This window comes from Neofelis nebulosa, chromosome X (genome assembly GCF_028018385.1).
Source record: "Neofelis nebulosa isolate mNeoNeb1 chromosome X, mNeoNeb1.pri, whole genome shotgun sequence".
Classification (NCBI taxonomy): domain Eukaryota; kingdom Metazoa; phylum Chordata; class Mammalia; order Carnivora; family Felidae; genus Neofelis; species Neofelis nebulosa.
The window spans coordinates 7,355,629-7,377,667 of record NC_080800.1 but is presented as its reverse complement, the minus strand read 5'-3'; the positions used below and the strand labels follow the sequence as shown (position 1 = coordinate 7,377,667).

The 22,039-nt window shown below is 52.3% G+C and overlaps 1 protein-coding gene across 4 annotated transcripts in view; it reads right to left on the bottom strand.

Annotated features, from left to right (window-relative positions):
- Window positions 1–22,039, bottom strand: part of CLCN4 (chloride voltage-gated channel 4) — a 63,410-nt gene that overhangs the window by 25,759 nt on the left and 15,612 nt on the right. For 3 of the 4 annotated variants that reach the window (XR_009257354.1, XM_058714836.1, XM_058714837.1), the window contains 4 exons: window positions 11,461–11,629; window positions 8,728–8,827; window positions 4,194–4,381; window positions 1,800–1,922 (listed from right to left, as the gene is read on the bottom strand). Coding sequence is in view for 3 of the 4 variants with exons in the window: in XM_058714836.1 (XP_058570819.1) it covers window positions 1,800–1,922; window positions 4,194–4,381; window positions 8,728–8,827; window positions 11,461–11,629 (580 nt within the window). In the remaining variant the exon portion in view is untranslated. The remainder of the gene's footprint in view (window positions 1–1,799; window positions 1,923–4,193; window positions 4,382–8,727; window positions 8,828–11,460; window positions 11,630–22,039) is intronic. The other variant, XM_058714838.1, reaches the window with a different exon arrangement.

Genomic DNA, 22,039 nt, shown 5'->3' with positions numbered 1-22,039 from the left:
GCAGGCGGCCTCTCACAGCAGAGCTCACCTCCAAGCCCCCTGTCTGTCTACAAGTTCGCAAGCTGAGCCATGTGTCCCCGGTTGTTGCCGCCTGAAATTTTCCAATTCCCCGTTGGCCACCTGCTCATTTTGGAAAGGCGGCTTGGGTCAAAAAAAAAAACCCCAAAAAACAAAAAAAACCAAACAGCCTACCATCGGGCAGTGGGATCATAACACTGAGAGGCCGACACCAGTCTGCTCTTTCTGTCATCTGGGGTGCGTCAGCTCTTAGACACCAAATACAACACAGTCGGTTCGGTCACAGCGCTTGTTTTGAAAACACAAATTTGTTCCAACGTGACTCATGCATTAGGGAAGAACTTGAGCACAATGGAAATGGCGCGTCTGTTTATGCACAATTTCAGCTGGGAGAAACGCGGCGGGAGCGCACAAAACACACGCGGCACGTGCCTCCAACGTCTACCAGGTCACACGCTCAGTGGCGAGTACAGATTTCTTAACCGTTTAACACGTGTAAGCCGAGCTACTGTTTCGACTGGGTTTCTGTCTTTTCTATATGTGTCGCTGACGGAGTTTCTGCGTGTTGTGCTCCTGGAGCCATCTTCCCCACGAGCGCTGTGGTTTCTCTTGTGCGATTCCGCACGGCCCCGTGAGCCGTAGGGACGCCCGTGTCGCGCTGCAGCACGACTGGATTGCCTTTCAGGTTCCTGCGGTAACGTGTTAATACAAACCGTCAAAAAGTCAACATGACGCATCAGGTCTTTTTCTTCTCTCTTTCCCGGAACGGGACGATGTCACGCTTTTCTTTCGGCAGTCTCTCAATTACTCCAGCCCTTTCCGTGAACCGCCCGGAACAGCGGCAGTGCTGGCAAATACCAGCAAAGAACGTGGGCGCAGGGGAGCAGGGACCAACGTGGGGCTGTTCCCATCATCGGTCACATCTTTAAACTCACCATCCCCACCACCAAGGGGCGTTGCCGAAGCACCAGCCTGAAGGAAACCGGAACTGCATCGATGGTAGTGATAACACAAGAACTGGTGAACTTATTTCTGGCCAAAATTTTCAGCATCTGGGCTTTTGGGAATTAGCCCGACTCTCATTATTCTAGCCAGCAGATCCTCCTAGGTGGGAAGTTTAATCTCAAGCATCCCTCCTGATCAATGAGGTCACTTCCCTTACACTTTGGTTACACGAAAATGCAAAAAGACGTGAGAACTCTGAGCCCACAAGGGTGCGTTCACAGTGCATGCACTGAATGTGGAATTAAGCTTTTTAAGGATTGCTATTACCGTGTCACCAGAAGAGCAAAACAGGGCAAGGCAGTTGACCCACAAGAGAGTTGACTCATCAGTGAACTTTCTGAGTAACAAACATCCATCGCCCTCTTTGCTCACATTACGTCACAGGTGCACTTACAAGTTTCTGAAGTGCCACACTTATGTATGTGGTTAATTAACTCTGATTCCACAGGCTGTGAGAGTTATGCCTGGCTTGCAAAGACAAGAATTTAATCACCTGAGAAGCAATGGAGCATAAATCCTGAATATAGAGCATAAATCCCTAAGCCAGACAGCTGGGTTCAACTTGCTGCTAACCAGCTTCGTGACCTCAGGCAAGTTACTTAACCTCTCTGTGCTTCAGTTTCTTTAACTCTCAAGGGCAAAACAGCAGACCTTACCTCCTCGTCTCACCGTGAGGACTAAATGCGTTAACAGAGATCACATGCTTGGCACCTAGGCGCTACGTAAGTGTTTGCTAGGCTTATTATCGGCACAGAAGAAATCCCGCCAGCACTCACCTCTGGTATACCCGAGCCACAGGCGTATGGTGCAAACACGCGCACCAGGGAGACGGCCAAAAACGCAAACAGCAATGCCCACAGGATGTACATTAGGTAATTCAGAATGTAAGCACTGGCGCCCTAGACGACAGACACGAAACAAGAAAGAAAGATGAGCCGTCACCAACCTGAGCGCCGCGCCCGCCCGCCCCCTCCGTGCAGAGGGCACAGCGGGAGCTTCGAAGGCATCGGCCAGCTTCCCATCCGGTCCCGTGTCAACAAAAAGGCCAGCGTTGGTTTTATCAGCTGTTGCCATTGCTACGGCAGGTACACACAAACACGGCACCGGGCGTTCGTCCAGGAGCTGTGCCCACGCACCTTCCGCGGGGCGAAACCCTCAGCACTCGGGGAACCGCCGAGGTCACGGGGCCTTCCCCCTCGCCCGCCACGGGTAGGGGAAGGCGGGACACCCAGAAGTCTGCCCTGGCGACCCCGGAGGCTCTGTCCGGCGGCGGCGGGGGACCGGCCTCCCTGGGCTTTCACGGAGGCCACGTCCGATGTTGCAGGATGCAGCCACCCGGCTGTGGTCCCCTGACCCGCAGCATCCACATCACCTGAGCCCGCGTGCGGGATGCAGGTTGTCAGGCCGCGCCCCGGGGCTGCCGGGTCACACACACCCGAGGTGGGGCCCAGCAAAGTGCGCCGCGACACGCTCTCCAGGCGCTTTTAGAGGGGAAAATGCGTGTTCATCTCCTTCAGAATAACTCCTTGAACCATTTATTCCAAATTATCTGATGAATGAAGGCTGGCTTTCTGAACCAAACACACGGTCTGGGGTCTTTGATGCTGAGGACCTGGTTGGCCGGGTGGAGACATTTCTTTCGGCCTCAGCTTCTTGCCACCATCTGGATCACTCAAGTGAGGGGCGAAGGAAAGCGAGGTCACCTAGGAGTCAGGCCACGGATACGGCCGCATGTGCGCCTATTAAATGCAAAACCACGTTCCAGGAGACCGTTCTGGCCTTTACAATCCCATATATTCACACCGGAGGCAAGAGAAATCGGACCGAAGAATACATTTCACCCACTTAAAAATGTGCTTTTTTGAGACCAAAAATAACTTCTCACTCTTGGTAACAGTCATTCTTTGAATCAAAGCATAAATCTTAGAAACGGATGAAAAGATAGACGGCCATATTTCCCAAAAAAAAACATATTGCAAGGAGGAGAGAAGAAATAAAATACGGTGTCCAGCCAATATTGCCTGCCCACTCCCATCAACCCAAGGAGAGAATTTATTTTTGGACATCATGGAGAGCACTGAGAACGTGTGAGATTTCAAGATCCCTGTCTACCTCTCAGATTGGAAGGAATTAATTTTCAATTCTGCTGAGAAGGAGGTTTAGCAAAATGGCCAAGTGCATTCCACATCGCTTCAGCTGTGGCAAGTACATGGGGGGGGGGGGGGAGGGGGTTGGGGAGGAGAAAAGGGATAAATCACTTCCATCTTCCAAAAATAGTTCTAGCTTGAACGTCCCCGAGTTACCCCTAACGTGAATCTTGCCGACCCAGCGCCCCCTGACCTGGGTTTCCGATCTGTCAGTGACACATGCATACAGATCTGAAGCTCCAAGTCCCCTGTGCCGGGACACTCCCATCAGAGAAGGCCCAGAAGCACCCTCTGCGATGCACTCGTGAACCGCACTGGAAGACGAGAACTTGAACCCCACCAAGATAGCATTTCACACCTGCTAGGGTGGCTGCAATCAAAACCGGGCGAGGAGGCGGATGCCCTGAAACCCTCATACGAGCAAAGGAAGTCGGACACGAAGGTCCACGTATTGTACGATTCCACTTAGAGACAGAAAGGTCAGTGGAGTGGTTGCTTCTGACTGGACGGCTGGGAGGAATGGGGGGGGACTGCTAAGGGGTGCAGGGTTTCCTTGGGGATGATGAAGATGTCGTGAAATTATTTTGTGGTTAATGCAGCACAACGCTGCGGATATTCTAAAACCCAGTGGGCTGCACGTTTTCAATGGGCAAGCCATATGGGTGGTGAATTATATCTCACTGAAGCTGGTATTGTTAAAAAAAAAAAAACTTCTTTTATCAGAAGGTATAAAAAGCAACCCTAATTCTGCAGCATGATCAACAGACCACTCTCGCTAAGAAAAATAACAAGGCTTTTACGAACACCTACGTATACCATGCACACGAATCGGTACGGAAGGCTTTTCCAACTTCGGTTTGCACATCAGAGCTGGGAAAAGCCAAGCCGCACTGGTATTGAGCACCGACGGCTGCCGGAACAGACACTTGGAGGTAAAAGCACAGACAGTCACAGAAGGCCCAGGTTCCCAAGCGCCCGTGGAACAGCGGCCGCTCCCAGCCAGGACCCTCCCCAGAAACGCACCTCTGACTGGTTCACCAGCAGCTCCGACCATTTCTGCCACAGGGGACACTTGTCCCTGTCCTCAAAAGTGGTCTCGTTGGACGTCCAGCAGCACTGCTCGTGGCTGTACCAGAAGGCAGACAGACAGACCCCCTCCTTCAAGTCGGTCATCCAGTCGACAGCGAGATCGATGACCCCAGCCAAGGTGCCTGGAAGAAGCAGCGAGAGCCACTTAGAGGAGTCGCCCTGTGATGATGCAGGAGAACACGGGGCCCGGGGCCAACGCGGAGGCGCGGCCGGACCAGGAGATGAACACGCAGCAGAAGGAACACGTAGAGAAAGTTTCTCTCATCGATTGTCGGGTCTCCTGAGCACTTACGGCGTGGGCAAGCAGCGCCCAGGCTGGTGACGAGCAGAGGACAACGATCCGTGCCGCCTGCGTGCCTTAAATCCCGCAGGACTGACGGTCAGGCAGGGCTCAGGTCACCACAAGCCACCGGGGCCAAGCAGCTCTCAGAATTCACCCCTTCCAAAGTCTAGAAACATGGTACCTGTGCCCTGTAAATGACGCAACCCCCTCAGCGGCTTCTGGGGCACGAGGCTGGGATCACACACATTATTAACCTGTCTCAGGCCAACCTGACGATTCAGAGAAAACGGAGGCATAATGACTATACCAGCCTCATCGTTTAAGTACCGTTTTGCCACCAAATGGGAACCAAACTTGGAAAATCTCACCTATTAGGACTTTCCCGGATTTTTAAAATTACGGATAAGGGACCGTGTAGATCTGCTTTGAAGTCCGATGGAAGTGAGATAACGGAGAGTGTGCGGTGGGCCACGGAAGCCTACCTTTGGGTCTCCTTCCAGAATAACCCATTCTAGAGTCTTTTACAGAGGCAGGGAAGACTTTCAGGCCGCTACACTTTGCAAACTATTACTAGACCTTTATCTCAATACCACCTCCCCACCGGCATCAACCCCGAAGACGTCCGCACACCTGCGACACGGCTCACCCTTCCCTGCTCTTCTCCTGTTACACCGAAAGCCGCCCCCTGTTCTCAGGAGAACGCCTGAATCCTTAGCAGGCAGCAGACCCAAACAGCTGGCCCCTCATACCTTTCCAGCCTCAGCTCTCTCCATCGCTAACCGCCACAGTGCCCACACCATGTTCCTGGATGGAGCACACCAGGCTCTCCTCTCTGTGCCACCTCAGCCAGCACTGTCCTTCCCACACCCGCCAATCTCCTATTGACCTTCCAGAGTCAGTATTTACATCCTCCTTCGGGAAGCCTTCCCTGATTTCCTAGGTCTGGGCTAGGTGTACCTCCCAGGCATTCCCCCATCACCATACCTGTCACATCCTGATAACATGAGTGTGTGTGTGATGAGTGTATGTGTGTGTATAGTGTCTAGTCCATAAATGGGGCTGGGAGGGTGGAGATCCTGTTGTGTGGTTTGCGTGCCATGGCCAGATGTCCAGACTCTGTGTCCACTCTATGTCCACAAGTGGCTTGTCCATTGTTGTATCTGTGTTGGGGACACGGCGCAAACTATACATCCATAGTGCGATAAATAAACGAATGAAAACCAGAAAACCCTGGTCCAGCCATTCACTCCTCCCTTCGCACCAGTCCCTAGTCCACGCCCTGGGGATATGGCAGTGAACGAGGCAGACTCAGGTCCCTGCCTTCGTGGAACTGCACATCATGGGGGGAAAGACACTGGACAAAAGAAGTAAGTAAATCGGGGGCTCCGATAGCAGGTGGGACATGCTAGAGAGAAAAATCCAGCACGTTACAACGGTGCAGCCACTTTAGAAAACAGCCATCTGCAAGGTGTCCACCCGGGAGAAAGGAAAACATAGTCCGTGCATGGACTCGCATACGAATGTTCATGGCAGCACTCCTCACAGCAGTCGAAAAGTGGACACGACCCACGCGCCCATACTGCTGCATGGAGAAATAAAATGCGGTCTATCCACACGAGGGAACAGCATTTGGCAACAAAAAAGGGTGAAGCACTGACGCACGTGACAGGGCGGACCCCGAAACGTGATGCCCAGTGAAGGAAACCAACCACAGGACCACATACGGTAGGATCCCACTGCGTGAAATGTCCACGAGAGGCAAACGTATAGCCACGGGAAGTAGATCCGGGGCTTCCTAGGGCTGGGAGGAGGCTGGGGGCACTGGGGCTTGATAGCTAAGGGGTATGGAGGTCTTCTGGGGGCTGATGAAAATGTTCTAAAATAGCGGTGACAGTTTTACGACTCTGCATACACTAAAAACCACTCGATTGTATACTTTAACAAGGTGAATTGTACAAGATGTGAATTATGTCCTAATGAAGGTTTTACACGCACACGCACGCATACTGGGGCGAGGCTGAGACAGGGAGAGAGGACTTTTAGGAAAGGTGGTCAGGGAATGCCTCAAGGGAAGAGGACACTTGAACGAAGACCTAATGAAGGTGAGGGAGGGGTCCAGTAGATACCCAAGGGCAAACCCCAAGGATTCCCCCCCGAATTTCGTCACTATTCTTTCATTTGTGATCACCTTATCCCTCCTCCAACCTTCCGGGCGGACTCGGCGGGCTGGCCCGCACTGTGCAGCTCAGCTTCCTTCGGTGGAACAACAGCGACACCCAGTGGTGATTCCTGATAAACGCCCTGTAGAGGCGACGCTGCTCAGGCCTCCCCATAATGGGAGTCAAAACAGGATGCCCAGGGCGCCGCTGAGGAGAGGCCAGGCCAGGCAGTGGGACCCCTGAGTCCTCCCCCACAGTCAGAACAACTGGGGAACGGAAAAGTGAACGGGACACAATTTGCTGACTTTCCCTTCAAGGTCACCTTCACTGTCAGTATCATCCCCTTCTCGCCTTCCTCCTAGATCTGTCTGCTGGTGTGTCCAAGGGATCACCCTTCGCCAGGGGGGTTTCAGCCCCAGCTGCACATTAGAATCGCAGGTAGAGGGGGCTGGGAGAAAGAGAGGAGAGGGGCTTTACCCGATGCTAGGGCACCATCTCCAGGGATCCTATTTCCTTGAAGCCCAGGCAGCAGAATTTTTGTTTTCATTCCCCAGGTGATTCTTCCTGAAACAACTGACAAAAATTGGGCTGGCAGTGAAACCAACCGGGCAGTGTCCGGATTGGTTAAAGAGAGCCCAATCAGGCTCTTACGTTCGTCAATAAATCCATGCTGCGCTGTGCGCCCTGGGTAGATGCTGGAGTATCTATTCCGGATTTCCTCATTTCCTCTATTTACTCGTCCTTCCCAGAAGGCAAGAATAATGATACAGTATACAGCTTCATACACCTATTCTACATAAAGACGTCAAAATTCACAGCAAATTCCTACCCTGCCCACTTTCAAAGGTCTTTGTGGAAGCAGTCAAACAAATTGGTGGCGAAACGCCGTATATGCGTGAAATCAAATTCCCCGCCGGCATTGCTGCCATTTTATACAGGGGATGCCCCCGGGAAAGGGAGGCTAAAATTAGGGAAATGGATGGACAGCCACCGTGACCAGAGGGAAAGAGCCCCCCCTTCCACACTAGTCTGGGCTCTTTAGGACAGGCCAAGGCCAATGGAGCCCCTCCCTGGCAACCAAGCCTCTCCCACAACTGTATATGGAATAAATGAAAGAATGTCCAGAAATCAAAATCCTCTGTAATCGGAAAATGTGTATCTATGCTCCCTTAATATTCTTTTTTAGAACATTTACTACATTCAGCCTGTATTCTAGTGATCCTCTGATCGATCCTATAACCACAACTATGATGATATTACAGGCAGGTGATTTTTATCAAGGGCATCTCTTAGTGTGCTCAGATATTTTATTCTTAGACGTTAACCTTCACAGCCTCCTAAAAGGAACTAAGTTTCAGGAAACAATTTCCACGGAGAGCTGGTACTTGTGACATTCAAAGGGCAGGTGTCCCCTCCAGATACTCATCCCTTCACTCTGGACACCTCCCGCTGGCAGCAGGGTGACGGGATTATAAAATGAAGGGCCCGGAGTCCCTGAGGGTCACAACAACGTCGGCCTGCAGGTATCTCCCCTGGGCCTAGTCCACAGCCTGCGGGGGGCTGGAATTATCCTGAGTATCTTTAGGATGTGTACAATTCGTTCCAGGGCCTGCCAGTATCCGTAAACACCTCCCTCCTATGGGGTTTGGTTTTTAGAGATCAAAGTGCTCCCACACTTTCTGGCATACAATGCAAACTATGTGCCTTCGATAAAATCCACTACGGCAACGAACGACCGTGCAGTGCAGAAGCGGCTACCAGCTCTCTAATTACAGCTTTCCAGGGACGGCACTCGGGCCCAGGCCTTGGGGTCTTGCCTTACTGATGGCACATGTCACGTGAAACGTGTGGTCGTGTATTTTGCTCCTTGGTATTTCAAGTAAGAAAAGCCTCGACGGATAAGAGAGGATCGCTTCTTTTTCGGGATACCGTCCCAGACAGTTGTCGATTTGGGTTTTGGTACCTCCAGCTCCGCCCAGGAGGACCTCCTGCCCCTCCACGTGTCCGCCGCGTGCCCTCCACATACCCGCCAGCAGGCCAATGAGCAGCATCACCACCCATCCTGACCAGGCGTCCAGCAGACTCTTGATGAACTCCCATATGGACTCCTTGCTTTTGCTGGTTATCTAGAAACAAAAAGATACAGCGGTTCATCTGGATACAGTTTGTAACCCATGCTTCCTGCCGAGGAACGGTTTCCTTGGGAAACGGGCGCCTAAGAAAATGAGCGTGATTAAGCAACAGAATTCCCACTGACGATATCCTTTCGGTTGCCCAGCACGATGACAGAATGGGCTTTCTGGATCACAGGGTGACAAGGATGCCATAACAGTCTCCAAAGAATTAGAATCCCCCCCACCCCGACAATCACTTAATTAAAAAAACTTCCGAAGTGTGATTTGATCTTTGATTATTCAGAAGCCATTCGAAGGGAGGCATGAATTCATCGTCACCACTTTCAATAAGAATTACTGCTGGGAGGTGGGGCTAGGGGCCCGGGTGCCGCAGACAGTTAAGCATCCAACTCTTGGTTTGGGCTCAGGCGTGATCTCACGGCTCAGGAGTTGGAGGCCCCTCTCTCCCTGCCCCTCCCCCCTGCTCGTGCGCACGTGTGCTCTCTCCTCTCTCAAAGATAAAGAAATAAACCTTATTTAAAAAAAGGAATGACAGGGGCGCCTCGGTGGCTCAGTCGGTTAAGCATCCGACTTCAGCTCAGCTCATGATCTCACAGTCCGTGGGTTCAAACCCCACATCGGGCTCTGTGCTGGCAGCTCAGAGCCTGGAGCCTGCTTTGGATCCTGCGTCTCCCTCTCTCTCTGCACGCCCCCCATTCGTGCTGTCTTTCTCTCTCTCAAAAATAAACATTAAAAAAATTTTTTAAATAAATAAAATAAAAACAAGAATTCCTGCTTTCACTTACACTGTAAGGTCTGCTCGCCAAAGAACCCCTTCAACAACGAGTTCATTTCCTTTGCTTCTTTCCCAGGGTGAACGTTACGAGTAAGAGCTCCGAATGAGCGGCACGGGTCACCTTTGCTCCCCCTTCACAGGGCCCCGCCTTCCTGGGACGCCTTCCTCTCGGCACCCTTCACAGCATCTTCTGGAAAGACCGTGCGCTCCGCGGCCCGGCGGGCCTCTGGCACAACTACCTGGCCGTGCGACAGTGGCACGAAAGGAGCCGCGAGGAACGCAGACGCGAAGGGGCGAAGCGGCGTGCGTGGCCGCGTTCCGGGAACACTCTGGTGCCCGACAGGGCCCGAGGGCCGGAGTCTGGCCGCCGCGGCCGCAGGCCGCAGGCCTCCCTGTCTCCCGCGCTCCTCCACGCCGGGGGCCAAGGGGCCGGGCCGTCCTCTGACCCCGCCGCACCCCCACACGCGTCTCTTCCCCTTCTCCCACCGCTCGGTGCAGCGACGGGACACTCCTCGCCTACCGGGAAGGTGCCGTCCCCGAGGGCCCGTCCGCCACCTCGCCACTCTCTCCCTCCTTTCGCTCGCGGCCACTTCGCCGGTTCCCCTCCTCCGCCTCTACGTGCCTCTTCGAAGCGTCTGTCACGGGCGCCCCGTCTGCGCCCCGCCGGACCTTCTCCGTCTCCGCACACAGGCCGCCTCGGCCGCTTCGGAACCCCGACGCCTCCGCAGCCCCGCCCTCACCCCGGAACCGCAGGGCGCCCCCCACCTGCCAACCGTCCTCAGCCGCGGGCTGCGTCAACGGCGCGCACTCGGAGCGGCTCCCACGGAAACGCCGGCCGCTCCCCTCTTCCTCCCGCCAACAGAGGTCCCCGCTTCGAACCCGCGGCCGGGGCCTCGTCCCGGCCTCCGCTCCCCGCCCGCCCCCGAGACCCGCCCCAAATCCCCGTCGGCGGCTCCCCTGACGAACTTGACCCGGAGCCTCTCGCCGCCCGCACTTCACTGCCCTCGGTCGCGCCTGCTTCCTCTTTCCCCCCAGCTGATCTCCGAGCTTCCTTCCCGCGTCTCCCTTTGCGACGCATCTTTCTCGCACTCCGTGACCGTGACCGCGACCGGGAAGAGGAAATCCAACCCCCTCTTCGCGGCCTCCTTGGCCACCACCCCCAGCGCGGCTCCACGGCCCGTGCCGCCAGACTCAGGTCTTCCCTTCTGGGAACCCTCCGCCGGGCCTCCGAGCCGCCGGAACCACCCAGGCGCCGGGTTCTGTCATGCCTCCGCCACGCGAAAAAGGGCCGCTCCTGACCTGGGAAGCCTTTCCTCTTTCTCCGCCTAGCAAACTCCCAGTCATCCTTCCAGACCCCAGTGAAATGTCACCCTCTCTAAAACACCCTTCCCTGACCGTCCCTCCCGAATGATCACACGGCCCCGATACCACCCCGCCGTGGCCACTGACGTATGTGCTGACTGCCCGCTTGACGCCAGGCCCTGAAATACGGGCGGGCTTTCGTACACACACACCTCATTCGGTGTTCACGCCGAATGACCTCCATCCTCGCAGAAGAGAAACCAGGGTCCCGAAATGGCACCCCAAAAGTCACCCCGCCTAAAGGGGCCAAGGGCACGATGTGCCTGACTTGTCTGGTTCCGGAGTCCCCTCCCTGCCCCCCACACCATACCTCTGTATGACACAGCCCCCCACCCCGAGCACCTAATACCGTCATTATCTGTCCACATCTCTGCCTCTCCCACTAGGCCTTCTCTTTTTTAGAACGTAGCCCAGCACGTGACATGTGACCCTAACCTCAGCTCAGGAAGCGTCCCCCTTCAATATGTCTTTTAGGAACGCCACCTACCTTTCTGTGTCTGTCGGTGTCCCGTGACTTTTCCCTTAGCCAGTCGATGGTGTGGAAGTCCTCATATGTCCCCACATCAGGGAATGGCTCATCGAGGAAATCCATCAGGTTTCCAGAACCACTCATCGCTCCTGCATGGACCATGCTAGTTACACCTGGGAGAGAGAACCTGTGATTAAAACCATCATGCAGGACATCTGCACAGACACGGCAGAATCATCCACATGTACTTTTTCCTTTGTCACACGCGGTCATTATGTTCTATAAAGGCACCATGAACTCCAAACTGGTGAGCACGGAGGCAACGTCCCAAAGCGTTAGGTGGGGTTAGGCTCCCGCAAGCATCATCTTTGTAAACGAGGTCGCATTTTTGTGAACGGGTCAATCTACAACCTTGTTTTCTGTGTTCCTGTTTAAGGATATCTTACCGAATAGATGTTGCTGATTCATTAACACTGAAGTCGCGGCTGACAGCGCGACAAGTCGTGCCTGGACGAAGCGTGTCTGACAAATGTCTTTTCTCCACAAGGCACGCTGCAGCCTTCTTCCAAATGGAAACACCAGGAGCACTGCATCTCAGGGCCATTGCCAACAGCACAATTACCCATAATAAGAGCACAAAAATGTGAAAACCCTGGCACGAAACAGTCCGGGCAAAGGACACTCGTTTCTAGTCTGGGAGCTGAAATCAGACGGAGGGGCTGGGAACGCGCCTCTCTGGGGACTCGGACTTTTCGCCACTCTGCACACGCACACGTCCGTGAATAACAGGGACAGAGGCACGCGCGGGGGCTGGGGGGCAAGGCTTACAGGTACGTTTTAGCGAGTAGGCAGATGCGCAGACGCAGAACCGCAAATCACGAGGATCGGCCACCCGCATTTCTGGAAAACCTCAAGTACTGTGGAAGCGAGGGAGCCATCCAAACGAGAGCACTGGAGGGGAAGCAGGGCGGAGGCGCGCCGCTCACAATCGAATCCCTGGAACCAAACCAGTGACTGGTCCTCTCGTGAGATGAAGGAGACCACGCAGGCAGGCAGCCTCTGTGGTCGTCACTACAGATGTGGCATGCTGGCGAGCCAGTAGCTACCTGGCGGAAGCCAGGGTGAGCTGCAGAGGGCGGTGGCCCTGGGCGGGGGGACCCATGGAGACCGACAAGGGAAGACGACGACCTGCCACGTGACCCATGCTACGGTCTGAATGTTTGTGTCCCCCCCCCAAAATTCACATGTTGACGTCGTAACCCCCAAGGTGATGCTGTTAGGAGGTGGGGCCTTGGGGAGGTGATTAGGTCAGGGGCGCAAAGCCATCACGAATGGGATTAGTGCCCTTTTACAAGAGACCCCAGGGGCACCCAGGTGGCTCAGGCGGTTAAGCGTCTGACTCTTGCTTTCGGCTCAGGTCATGATCTCGCGGTTTCACGAGTTCGAGCCCCGCGTCGGGCTCTGTGCTGCCCACGCAGAGCCTGCTTCAGATTCTCTCTCCCTCTCTGCCACTTCCCCACCCGTGCTGTCTCTGTCTCTCTCAAAATAAATACATAAACTTTAAAAAAAATAATAGATAATAAATACATACATATATACAAGAGACCCCAGAGAGCTCCCTCACCCCTTCCACCGTGTGAGAACACAATGAGGAGTCCTGAGTGGGAAAGGGGCCCTCACTCACCCGACCGGGCTGGCCCCCCGGCGTCAGACTTCCAGCCTCCAGAACTGCGAGACCAAAGTGTCTATTGCCTGTAAGCCCCCCAGTCTGTGAGACTTGATCACAGCAGCCCAAACAGACTAAGAAAGGCCACGAGCCGGGCCAGGCTGGCCGCACGCCCCCTGGGCACAGAAGCTCTGGATACAGGCACTCACTTTTAATTTTTCTTAAAATACAGTCAAAAGGGCTCAGGCTGCCAGAACGGTAGCCGGGCGGAGTTTCTCTTCTTCCTGCCTAAGATAACAATTCCACTCCCACTACCCTGGCCCCCAAGACACCTTCCACGTTATACCACCATCAGAGCCTCATTTACAGATCACGTAGGAGCTCATTTGAGATGTAGAAAATGCTTTGCAGCAGGACCAATGCTCCCCACCAGTTAGCAGAAAAAATAATACGCTCTTACAAAGACAAGAGGTTGGAATAAGCACTAAATAAAAATTACTTTGGCGAAGAGCATGGAAATTTGAATTATAGGGCGAGGACCACAAAAGTGCTGGAGTAGATGGTTAAAGAGGCAAAGGGTAGTTATAAAAATATTTGAGCATAGGCGTCTCTCATTGCTTTATGTCTTTTTATATCTGGAGGACTCAACCACGACCTGATGAAACTAACTGCGTTTTAATCAAATGGAAAAGTCGCTATGGGCAAAGTGGGGTAATCACCTTACAAGCAATAAAGTAGCAATAGTGAGTGATTTATTGACCGTCTGTGCAACTCGGCTGCTTTAAAACTTTAAAAGTTTGAGGTCTGAGCTATGCCAAGCTGAAAACTATACCCGCTGATGGGTACCCAGGGAAGAATCATGTTGCATAAGTCAGTAGCAACCAATAATAAAAAGGAAGGAGTGAAATTAGAAAGCAAAGATCTCATTCTCATTTCTACAAAAACAAGGTGGTAACAGCTTTGTATTATATGTGGCAAAGAAAATCTCTGATGGGAAAAATAAGAGAGCAGAGACTCGAACATTCTATTAAAAAGGGACTCCGTGGGGCGCCTGGGTGGCGCAGTCGGTTGAGCGTCCGACTTCAGCCAGGTCACGATCTCGCGGTCCGTGAGTTCGAGCCCCGCGTCAGGCTCTGGGCTGATGGCTCGGAGCCTGGAGTCCGATTCTGTGTCTCCCTCTCTCTCTGCCCCTCCCCCGTTCATGCTCTGTCTCTCTCTGTCCCAAAAATAAATAAATAAATAAATAAATAAATAAATAAATAAATAAATAAAAAAGGGACTCCGTGTTCCCTGAAGCTTAACCAAATCTGTAGTCAAGCAACAACTCCAGGCAATCAGGGTTGAATCAAAAAGTCACTCTTGAGAACAGTCACCACCTTTAAATTCTGATGGAGTAGGTCATGGTCGTGACAATTAGACACATAACTGGTAAAGGAAAATAAACGGGATGTAGTTGGGGTCTTCTGTGGGAGCCCAGAAGGAGGTGGTGAGGTCACTTCTGACACTGGGATTATTAGGAAAGACAGGAGGGTCCGGGGGAGGGTGAGAAGAGGGCATCCAGGTTAGAAAAATGGAAAGAATTCTATCTGGAATCCAGGTGGGAGACATGGGTGGGTAAGGAATGAGAGTCCAGCCAAACATGAGAGCAACTAGAAGCGAACTCCAAGGACTTGCTGAGAAATAAACTTAACCTCCGTAAGTTCATCATGGTTCAGGGAACAGCCCCAAATGGATGCCAACAGTCATCTGTACCTCAGTGGGGAGCCCCGCTCCTCTCACCTGTTCTCATTTCTTCTCTCCAAGAAGAGTGCTTCTGCTGGCACGTGACACCTATGCTTATGGCTTCAAGGCCACGGTTTCAGGAAGGACAACATCCTGGAACCTGGCTCTGAGATTCCTACTTGGTCCGGATCATCTAGGTCAGGGCTCAGCACTGCAGCTGGAACACAGCCATGCCCAGTCGTTTAGGTAGGGTCTATGGCTGTTTTCACATCACGAGAGCTGAGCGGTCATGGCGAAGACAGTATGGCCCACAAAGCCTAGAATGTTCAGTATTTCGGCCGCGTACAGAAAGCGTTTGCTGATCCCTGATCTACGCAGTGGGCTGACTGCGAAAAAGGTCATATTCTCTACCCCTCCGTGTACCTACCACATTTTCAAGGGGACTTCACAGGTCCTCTTTGTTAAGACGTGCAGTCCATCTCTCCACCCAGTGACTCTGCACCGGCCTTGTGACATGTGGCAGAAGTGACAGCATGCACGTGTGCTCAGTCTAGATCCCAAGAGGTGATGAAGCTTCTGCTTTTTTTTTTTTTTGACCTCCACCTCTGTCACGGGAAGGAGCCTAGGCTAGAATGCTGGAAGCTGAGAGACCGCACGGAATGGAGAGCTGGGTCATCTTGGCTGAGGCCGTCCTAGGTCACCGAGGCCCGGCCAGGCACAGATCGATGAGCGAGCCCAGCCAAGATCAGCTGAGTTTAGCCCAATCAAATCACCCAGCCCACCCACAGACTGTGAGAAGCATAAATGGTTATTGTTCCAAGCCACCGGGTTTTTTGAAGAGCCTGTCACGTGGCGGCGTCCTAACAGTGTTTAACATTGTTACTTGGGCTCGAGGGAGAGGAGGAATGAGGCAGATAAGCAAGCTGTGGCATCGCAGACCAGCCCCGGGGACGGGACAGGATGAGGACCGGCTGATAAAACGCCTCCAGCCGGAGGCATCCGCGGCCTGACAAAGTAACATCTCTCCCACGCGACCCTGTTTACCTACAAAGGGGCTCTGGAAGACACATGGGGCACCTAGATCTTTTATGCAGTCCTTTAAGGCTAGAAGGTATCTAGGTTTGGTCTTCTGGTAGGACGACTCCAAGGGGCTAGGGTCAAAGTGTTCGACAGCAGATGACAACAACGGACTGTGTCCAGTAAAACTCACTTCACCCAGGGCCCAACGAACACAAGCATGTGTTGACTGTGACACTCTCGGTGACATAACTTAGGACGTCGATGTCGAACACAGCTCTGGATGGGTCGGCTCACCCTCAAAACAGGGATCTGTAAAATGTTAAGGAAACCCGCACTTTGCATAGTTGGGTGTCGGCAATAACAAAACGGTTTCTCCAAGGTGAATGAAGGCAGGAAATCACCCAGATCGAGATGAAGAATGACGGGTTCTGACCCAGGTATAACCAAGGCCTGACTGAACATAGAACACCCCATCCTAGGCTAATAAGGATTATCAGCATGTCTGACCAAAAACGTCACGCAGAAACCCATACATTTGAGCGTCCGTTTCCTCTACCTTGAATGGCTTTCCTGCCCTCTGACTGGAAAGCTTCTATTCACCCTCCAGAATCCTGTTCTGTTTCACTCTCTCTGGGCAACGTGCACTAATTTCCCCAGAGGGATTTGAGGGCTTCCTCCTTGGCCACCCAAAAGCATGCTCGGTTTTTCTTGTTTTTTTCAAATGATGGTTAAAACAGTAACAACACAAGAGCCACCCTCGTAACAAATCTTAAGCGCACAGCACATTATTGTGCAGAATGTTGTATAGCAGATCTCTAGATATTTTTCGTCTTCCGTAACTGAAACTTTATACACAACCCCCCCCCCATATCCGCTCCCCCCAGCCCCTGACAACCACTGCTACCTTCTGCTTCTGTGAGTCTGACTCCCTGCAAATGAAACGATGCAGTATTTGTCTTTCTGTGACTGGCTTATTTCATCCGTGTGGCTGCGCATGGGAGGGCTCCTTTTCAAACGCCACTGTAGGTACACATCACGTCGCCTTCGCCCATTCATCCGCTGATGGGCATTTCGGTCGCCTACTTATCTCTGTCCTTCTCCCAATGGATCACGATGCTTTCTTTGCTGACTCCCGTTGGTAGGTAAAGGTCTGCTGGTAGCTCCGGTACCTCGGACAGGGGTCTGGGAGCGAGCTCGGGCCCAGGAACGCTCGGGGCACAAAGCAAGGGCTGGCAAACCACAGCCCGCAGGCCAAATCCAGCCCACCGCCTGTTTCTGTAAATAAAGTGTTAAGGGCACATGGCCGCACGCCTTCCTTTTACCCCCCGTCTGGGGCTGCTTCGCCCTACCGCAGCCGAGTGCAGCAGCTGCGACAGAGACGGTAAGGCCCGCAGAGCTGAAAACACTTCCCCACTGGCCCTTCATAGGAAACATTTGCTAAGCCCTGAATGTCAGCTCAGTTGCTCCAAGGGGACAGAAAGGAGAAAGGTGGCAAGGACAGCCTGCTGGAAAGAAAGGCTCATGAGCCCGGGAGGTTTCAGTGGCAGTTTCTGGCGCGTCCACACTGCAGGAGGAATCTTGGGGTACTCACCCCCGTGGGGACCAGCCTTCCTCGCTGATTGGAGGGTTTTCACCTCTTAATCTGAGTTACGAGTCTCCGTTCCATCTGCCCAAGTCATCTGGGAATTCGCTAACAGGGAAGTCGGCAAATAAGGCAACGTGGTCTGATCTGGGAAAGAACTGCCAGGCTCTTACGGCCGGGTCACTGCCAGGCTGAGAGAGGAGGGGACAGGTGGAAGGTCTTCAACCACGTCTTACGTGTGGATGTAAAACATGACAGCAGCACCACGCGTAATGGCTCCAAGTGGGAAAGCACCCAGAAGCCCGTCCACAGTAGAGGAGAAAAATGTATCAGGGCTTAGTCCCACAATCGAACACTACAGAACAGGCGCTGGCAAAATGCATCATCCCGTGGCCCAAGTCCAGCTCACCGCCTGCTTTTGCACGGCTCACCAGGTAAGCATGGCTTTTACATTTTTTTAATCATCAAAACACAAAAGAATGATATTATGTGACAAACGAAGATTGTAAGAAATTCAGTTTCGGTGTCCACAAAGTAAGCGTTATTGAAACACAGCCCCAGTTGTTAATTTGTGTATTGTCTCGTGCTGTTTTTATGTGGCCAGGGCAGAGCTGAGTAGTTCTGACAGAGGCCACATGGCCCCCGAAGCTTCAAATATTCACTATCTGGCCCTTAATAGAAAAAGTTTGCTGGGGTGCCTGGGTGGCTCAGTTGGTTGAGCGTCCGACTTCGGCTCAGGTCATGATCTCACAGTTCATGAGTTTGAGCCCCGCATCGGGCTCTGTGCTGACAGCTCGGAGCCTGGAGCCTGCTTCAGATTCTGTGTCTCCTTCTCTCTCTGCCCCGTCCCCACTCATGCTCTGTCTCTGTCTCTCAAAAATGAATAAACGTTAAAAAAAATTTTTTTAAAAGAAAAAGAAAATGTTTGCTGCTACAGAGCAAAGAGAACAAACAATCAGTAATTACACCCAACGACAGAGATTTTACAACATAATGTAGAACAAAAGCTGGAAGTAAAAGATTCCATTTATACAAAGTTCAAGGGGCACCTGGGTGGCTCAGTCGGTTAAGCATCCAACTTCAGCTCAGGTCACAATCTCCTGGTTTGTGGGTTCAAGCCCCGCATTGGGCTCTGTGCTGACAGCTTGGAGCCTAGAGCCTGCTTCGGATTCTCTCTCTCTCTTTCTCTCTCTCTCTCTCAAAAATAAATAAAACATTAAAAAATGTATTAAAGTTCAAAACCAGCAACATTAATCTGTGGTGAGAGTATGGATAGCAGATACCTCTAGGGGTAGGGGTAGGGCCTGGAAGAAGTCACAGAAGGTTTCTGGGGACCAGTCACATTCTGTTCATCGAGTTGGCTGCTGGTTACGTAGTTGAGTTCCCTTTGCAAAAATTCGTGGAGGTGCACACTTACACTTTTTGCATTCTTATAGATAGATGTTTACTTCCATAAAAAGTTCAGTTAAGAAAAGTGGTTTCAGTCTCACAGCACCTCAGAAGGTTAAACACAGACTCACCACATGACCCAGCAATTCCACTCCCAGGCTTATATGGAAGGGAACTGCAAACACGTCCACAAACACACAAATGCTCACAACAGCATTATTCCTACCAGCCAAAAAGTGAAAACCACCCAAAGGTCCATCAATTGATGAATGGACTAGACCCTAAAAATGCAACTAAAGGACCTCACTAGCAACATTTCGACCTGGAAGCTTTGGGAAAATTGAAAAGGTAGTTTCTAACACACACACACACACACACACACACACACACACACACACACACACTGAGGTTTCTATAATATCCTACAATCAGAAGAGTTTCTGCAAGTAATTAGCTACTCTGATGCTTCAAGATTCCAGACGCCTTGGGCCCAGTCGGTTAAGCGCCGGACTTCAGCTCAGGTCACGAACTCACGGCTCATGGTTTCGAGCCCCGCGTCGGGCTCCTGTCACACCCCAAGGAAGTTCTAGGGAAGACCGGCCTTTGGTCGCTTCCCCCACAGTTGTAAAACCACTGCATGACCACAGGCACGTGAACTGCCCTGTATAGGCTTTGTTGTCCTCACCCAGTTTCTAGAAGAACGACTGCATCCGATGCTACCCGTACCCCTCAAACCCTTCCGATAAGCTGCAGCTGATTTCCGACAGTATCTCTGTGCCCGAGACCCCTGTTTCAGGACCCCCCGAAAGTGGCCCTGGAGCCACGGCACGCCCGAAGTACATTACTGGGAGCAGGTAGGACCCGAGGGCTCTCAGGAGCTGGTGTAGAAACACCCCCGCTCCCTCACCCCTCGAACGGAATCACTTCAAGGCATGTGTTTTGCACCTGTACAGAAAAGATTTACCACTGCAGGCCGGACACTGCTCTCCTTGGGAAGGCCTGCATCTGGGAACTGGGACTTCAAGAGGGTTCCCACCATCCCCAAAGTGGTAAGAATGGCTCACTGTGTGTACACTGGCTGTCCAAATAATGTCATTTGTGCCACACTCCCGCTTTCCCTCTAAAGGTCTGGAATTTTGACAGCGAGCTAGACAGAGGGTGCCGGCGGAAGCAGCCTCCAGTGAAACCCCCAGCACTGAGGCTCTAACGACCGGGCCTTTCCCCTTTGCTGATTTTGCCCTACAGCGCCCCCTCCCCGGCTATAATCAAGCACAGCCATGAAAACAACCATAGACTGTCCTGTGAATACCCCTGGTTGAACCCAGAGATGATCTCGGGGACCGGTGACACACAAAGCCCCTGTTCCTACAGCGCCCAGAGCATAGAGGTAGCCTCCAGTCGCCCACTGGGTGACCCGCACCTCCAGCCCAGCCTCTGATGGCTGCCTTCTTTCACAGCCACACTTGCCCACGCGCCTCCCAAAAGACCCCGCACTGGGCTCCTGGTCTCAGGGTCCACCTCTGGGAGAACACAGATGAAGGCAGCATGGCGTTTTCTGCTTCGTCGGCCACTGATGCCTTTGCCTATGTAAAACCCACAAGGGGTGTTCTTATGGCCCCGCACCAAAGGGCAATGTCTTCATGACGTGGGGCTAAGCGAAGACTTATCAGAAGGGACACAAAAGCATGATCCATAAAAGAAAAACTGGACACATTATGCTAACGGGCAACGTAAAACAGATTAACAGTCCGTCAACACAAGGGTCCAAGCCGTCCCGAGGCCTCTAGCAATTCTGGGACAGCCTGAGCACCCAAATGGCCTGTCCTACGCCCCTCGACAGGACACTGGTGGCCGATCACTGCCTAGATGGGATACACACAAATCCCAGTGTGCGTCAGCACTCCCAGCACGCTGGATCCAGGTCCCACGCCCGGACTTTCAGCTTTAGCAGCTCCGGGGTGCGGCCCAGCGATCTGCATTTCTAACAAGCTCCCAGGGAGGCCGACTGATGATACTGGCTCGTGGACTGTACTTGGGGAACCACTGGCCCCTTCATTTTTTGTCCCCTCCTATTTCCCACTCTCCCCCATGCCCTGTATCCTTCCCACTGTATTTTCATCACTAGTATTTTTAACATCGACCTTATTTACAAACTGCGTTTTGTTAGAATAATTACTTGCAAGCTTGCTTCCTTCCGTATCAGATTGGGAGTTCCTTGAGGTCAGTTGCTCACCTTGATTTACTATCTGGACTTTTGAGGAAGCGTTTGCTGGGCCCTGCCATACAGTAATATTACCCACTAAACCTAAAAAGCTTAGCCGACCACATACACTATCTCCATTCTACAAGCGCATTACTAATATTGTAATCCATCTATAGATTAAAAAAAAAAAAAAAAGACCTCTATCCAGCACTCAGCTCGATGCTTTGGACATCACTGTGTAGACATACTGAATAATACATACAAGAAAGATACCTTATCCGTGCACACACTCAGGACAAAAAGAGTAATATAAACCAGACTGAAGTCGCTACCCATGTAAAACGTGAGTGGTTTTAACACCTTTCTTTGACTACATATCATCTGGTTCGCGCACCGTCCCACACTTGTGTGACACCACCTTCCCTGCTAGGTTTGCGGGGTTTCCTTTTAACTGCTCGATTCATGTTGATTTTCCTTTATTACATTTCACCCATGAAAACAGCTGAGCTGAGAAATACAGAGACGACAGTGCGGCTGCCAAGCATCCTGGCTGATACTCAACCGCGGGCCTGTGCCACCGGGGACCACGGGAGTGGACTCTGAACCCATCGCGGTGGCTAAAAGCACCACAAGCTGACAGTTCCTTTAGGCGAACCTTCTTCGCCATTCTTACCCAAGTGGAGGAGGTGAGAGGGAAACTGGTTTAAAACTCGCTTCAAACTCTCTCGAGAAGTTTCCTGAAATAAAGTTTGATTAGTTGCCCCGTACACTTACTGTAGGGATTCGAGCTATTAGACTCGATCCCAGATACGGGATCCCAGGCCCGCAAACCCTGGCACAAGAGTAAATAAATCAGTAAACAAACCGGACCACACCAAGGCGTAGCAAAATCAAGTTGTTAACACCAGCGGAAAGGAGGATACCCTGAAAGCAGTAAAAGAAAACAGACACACGTGTACACAGCGAACCCTTCAACCACACACAGCCGTGACCACGAATGACGTGCCACTACTCA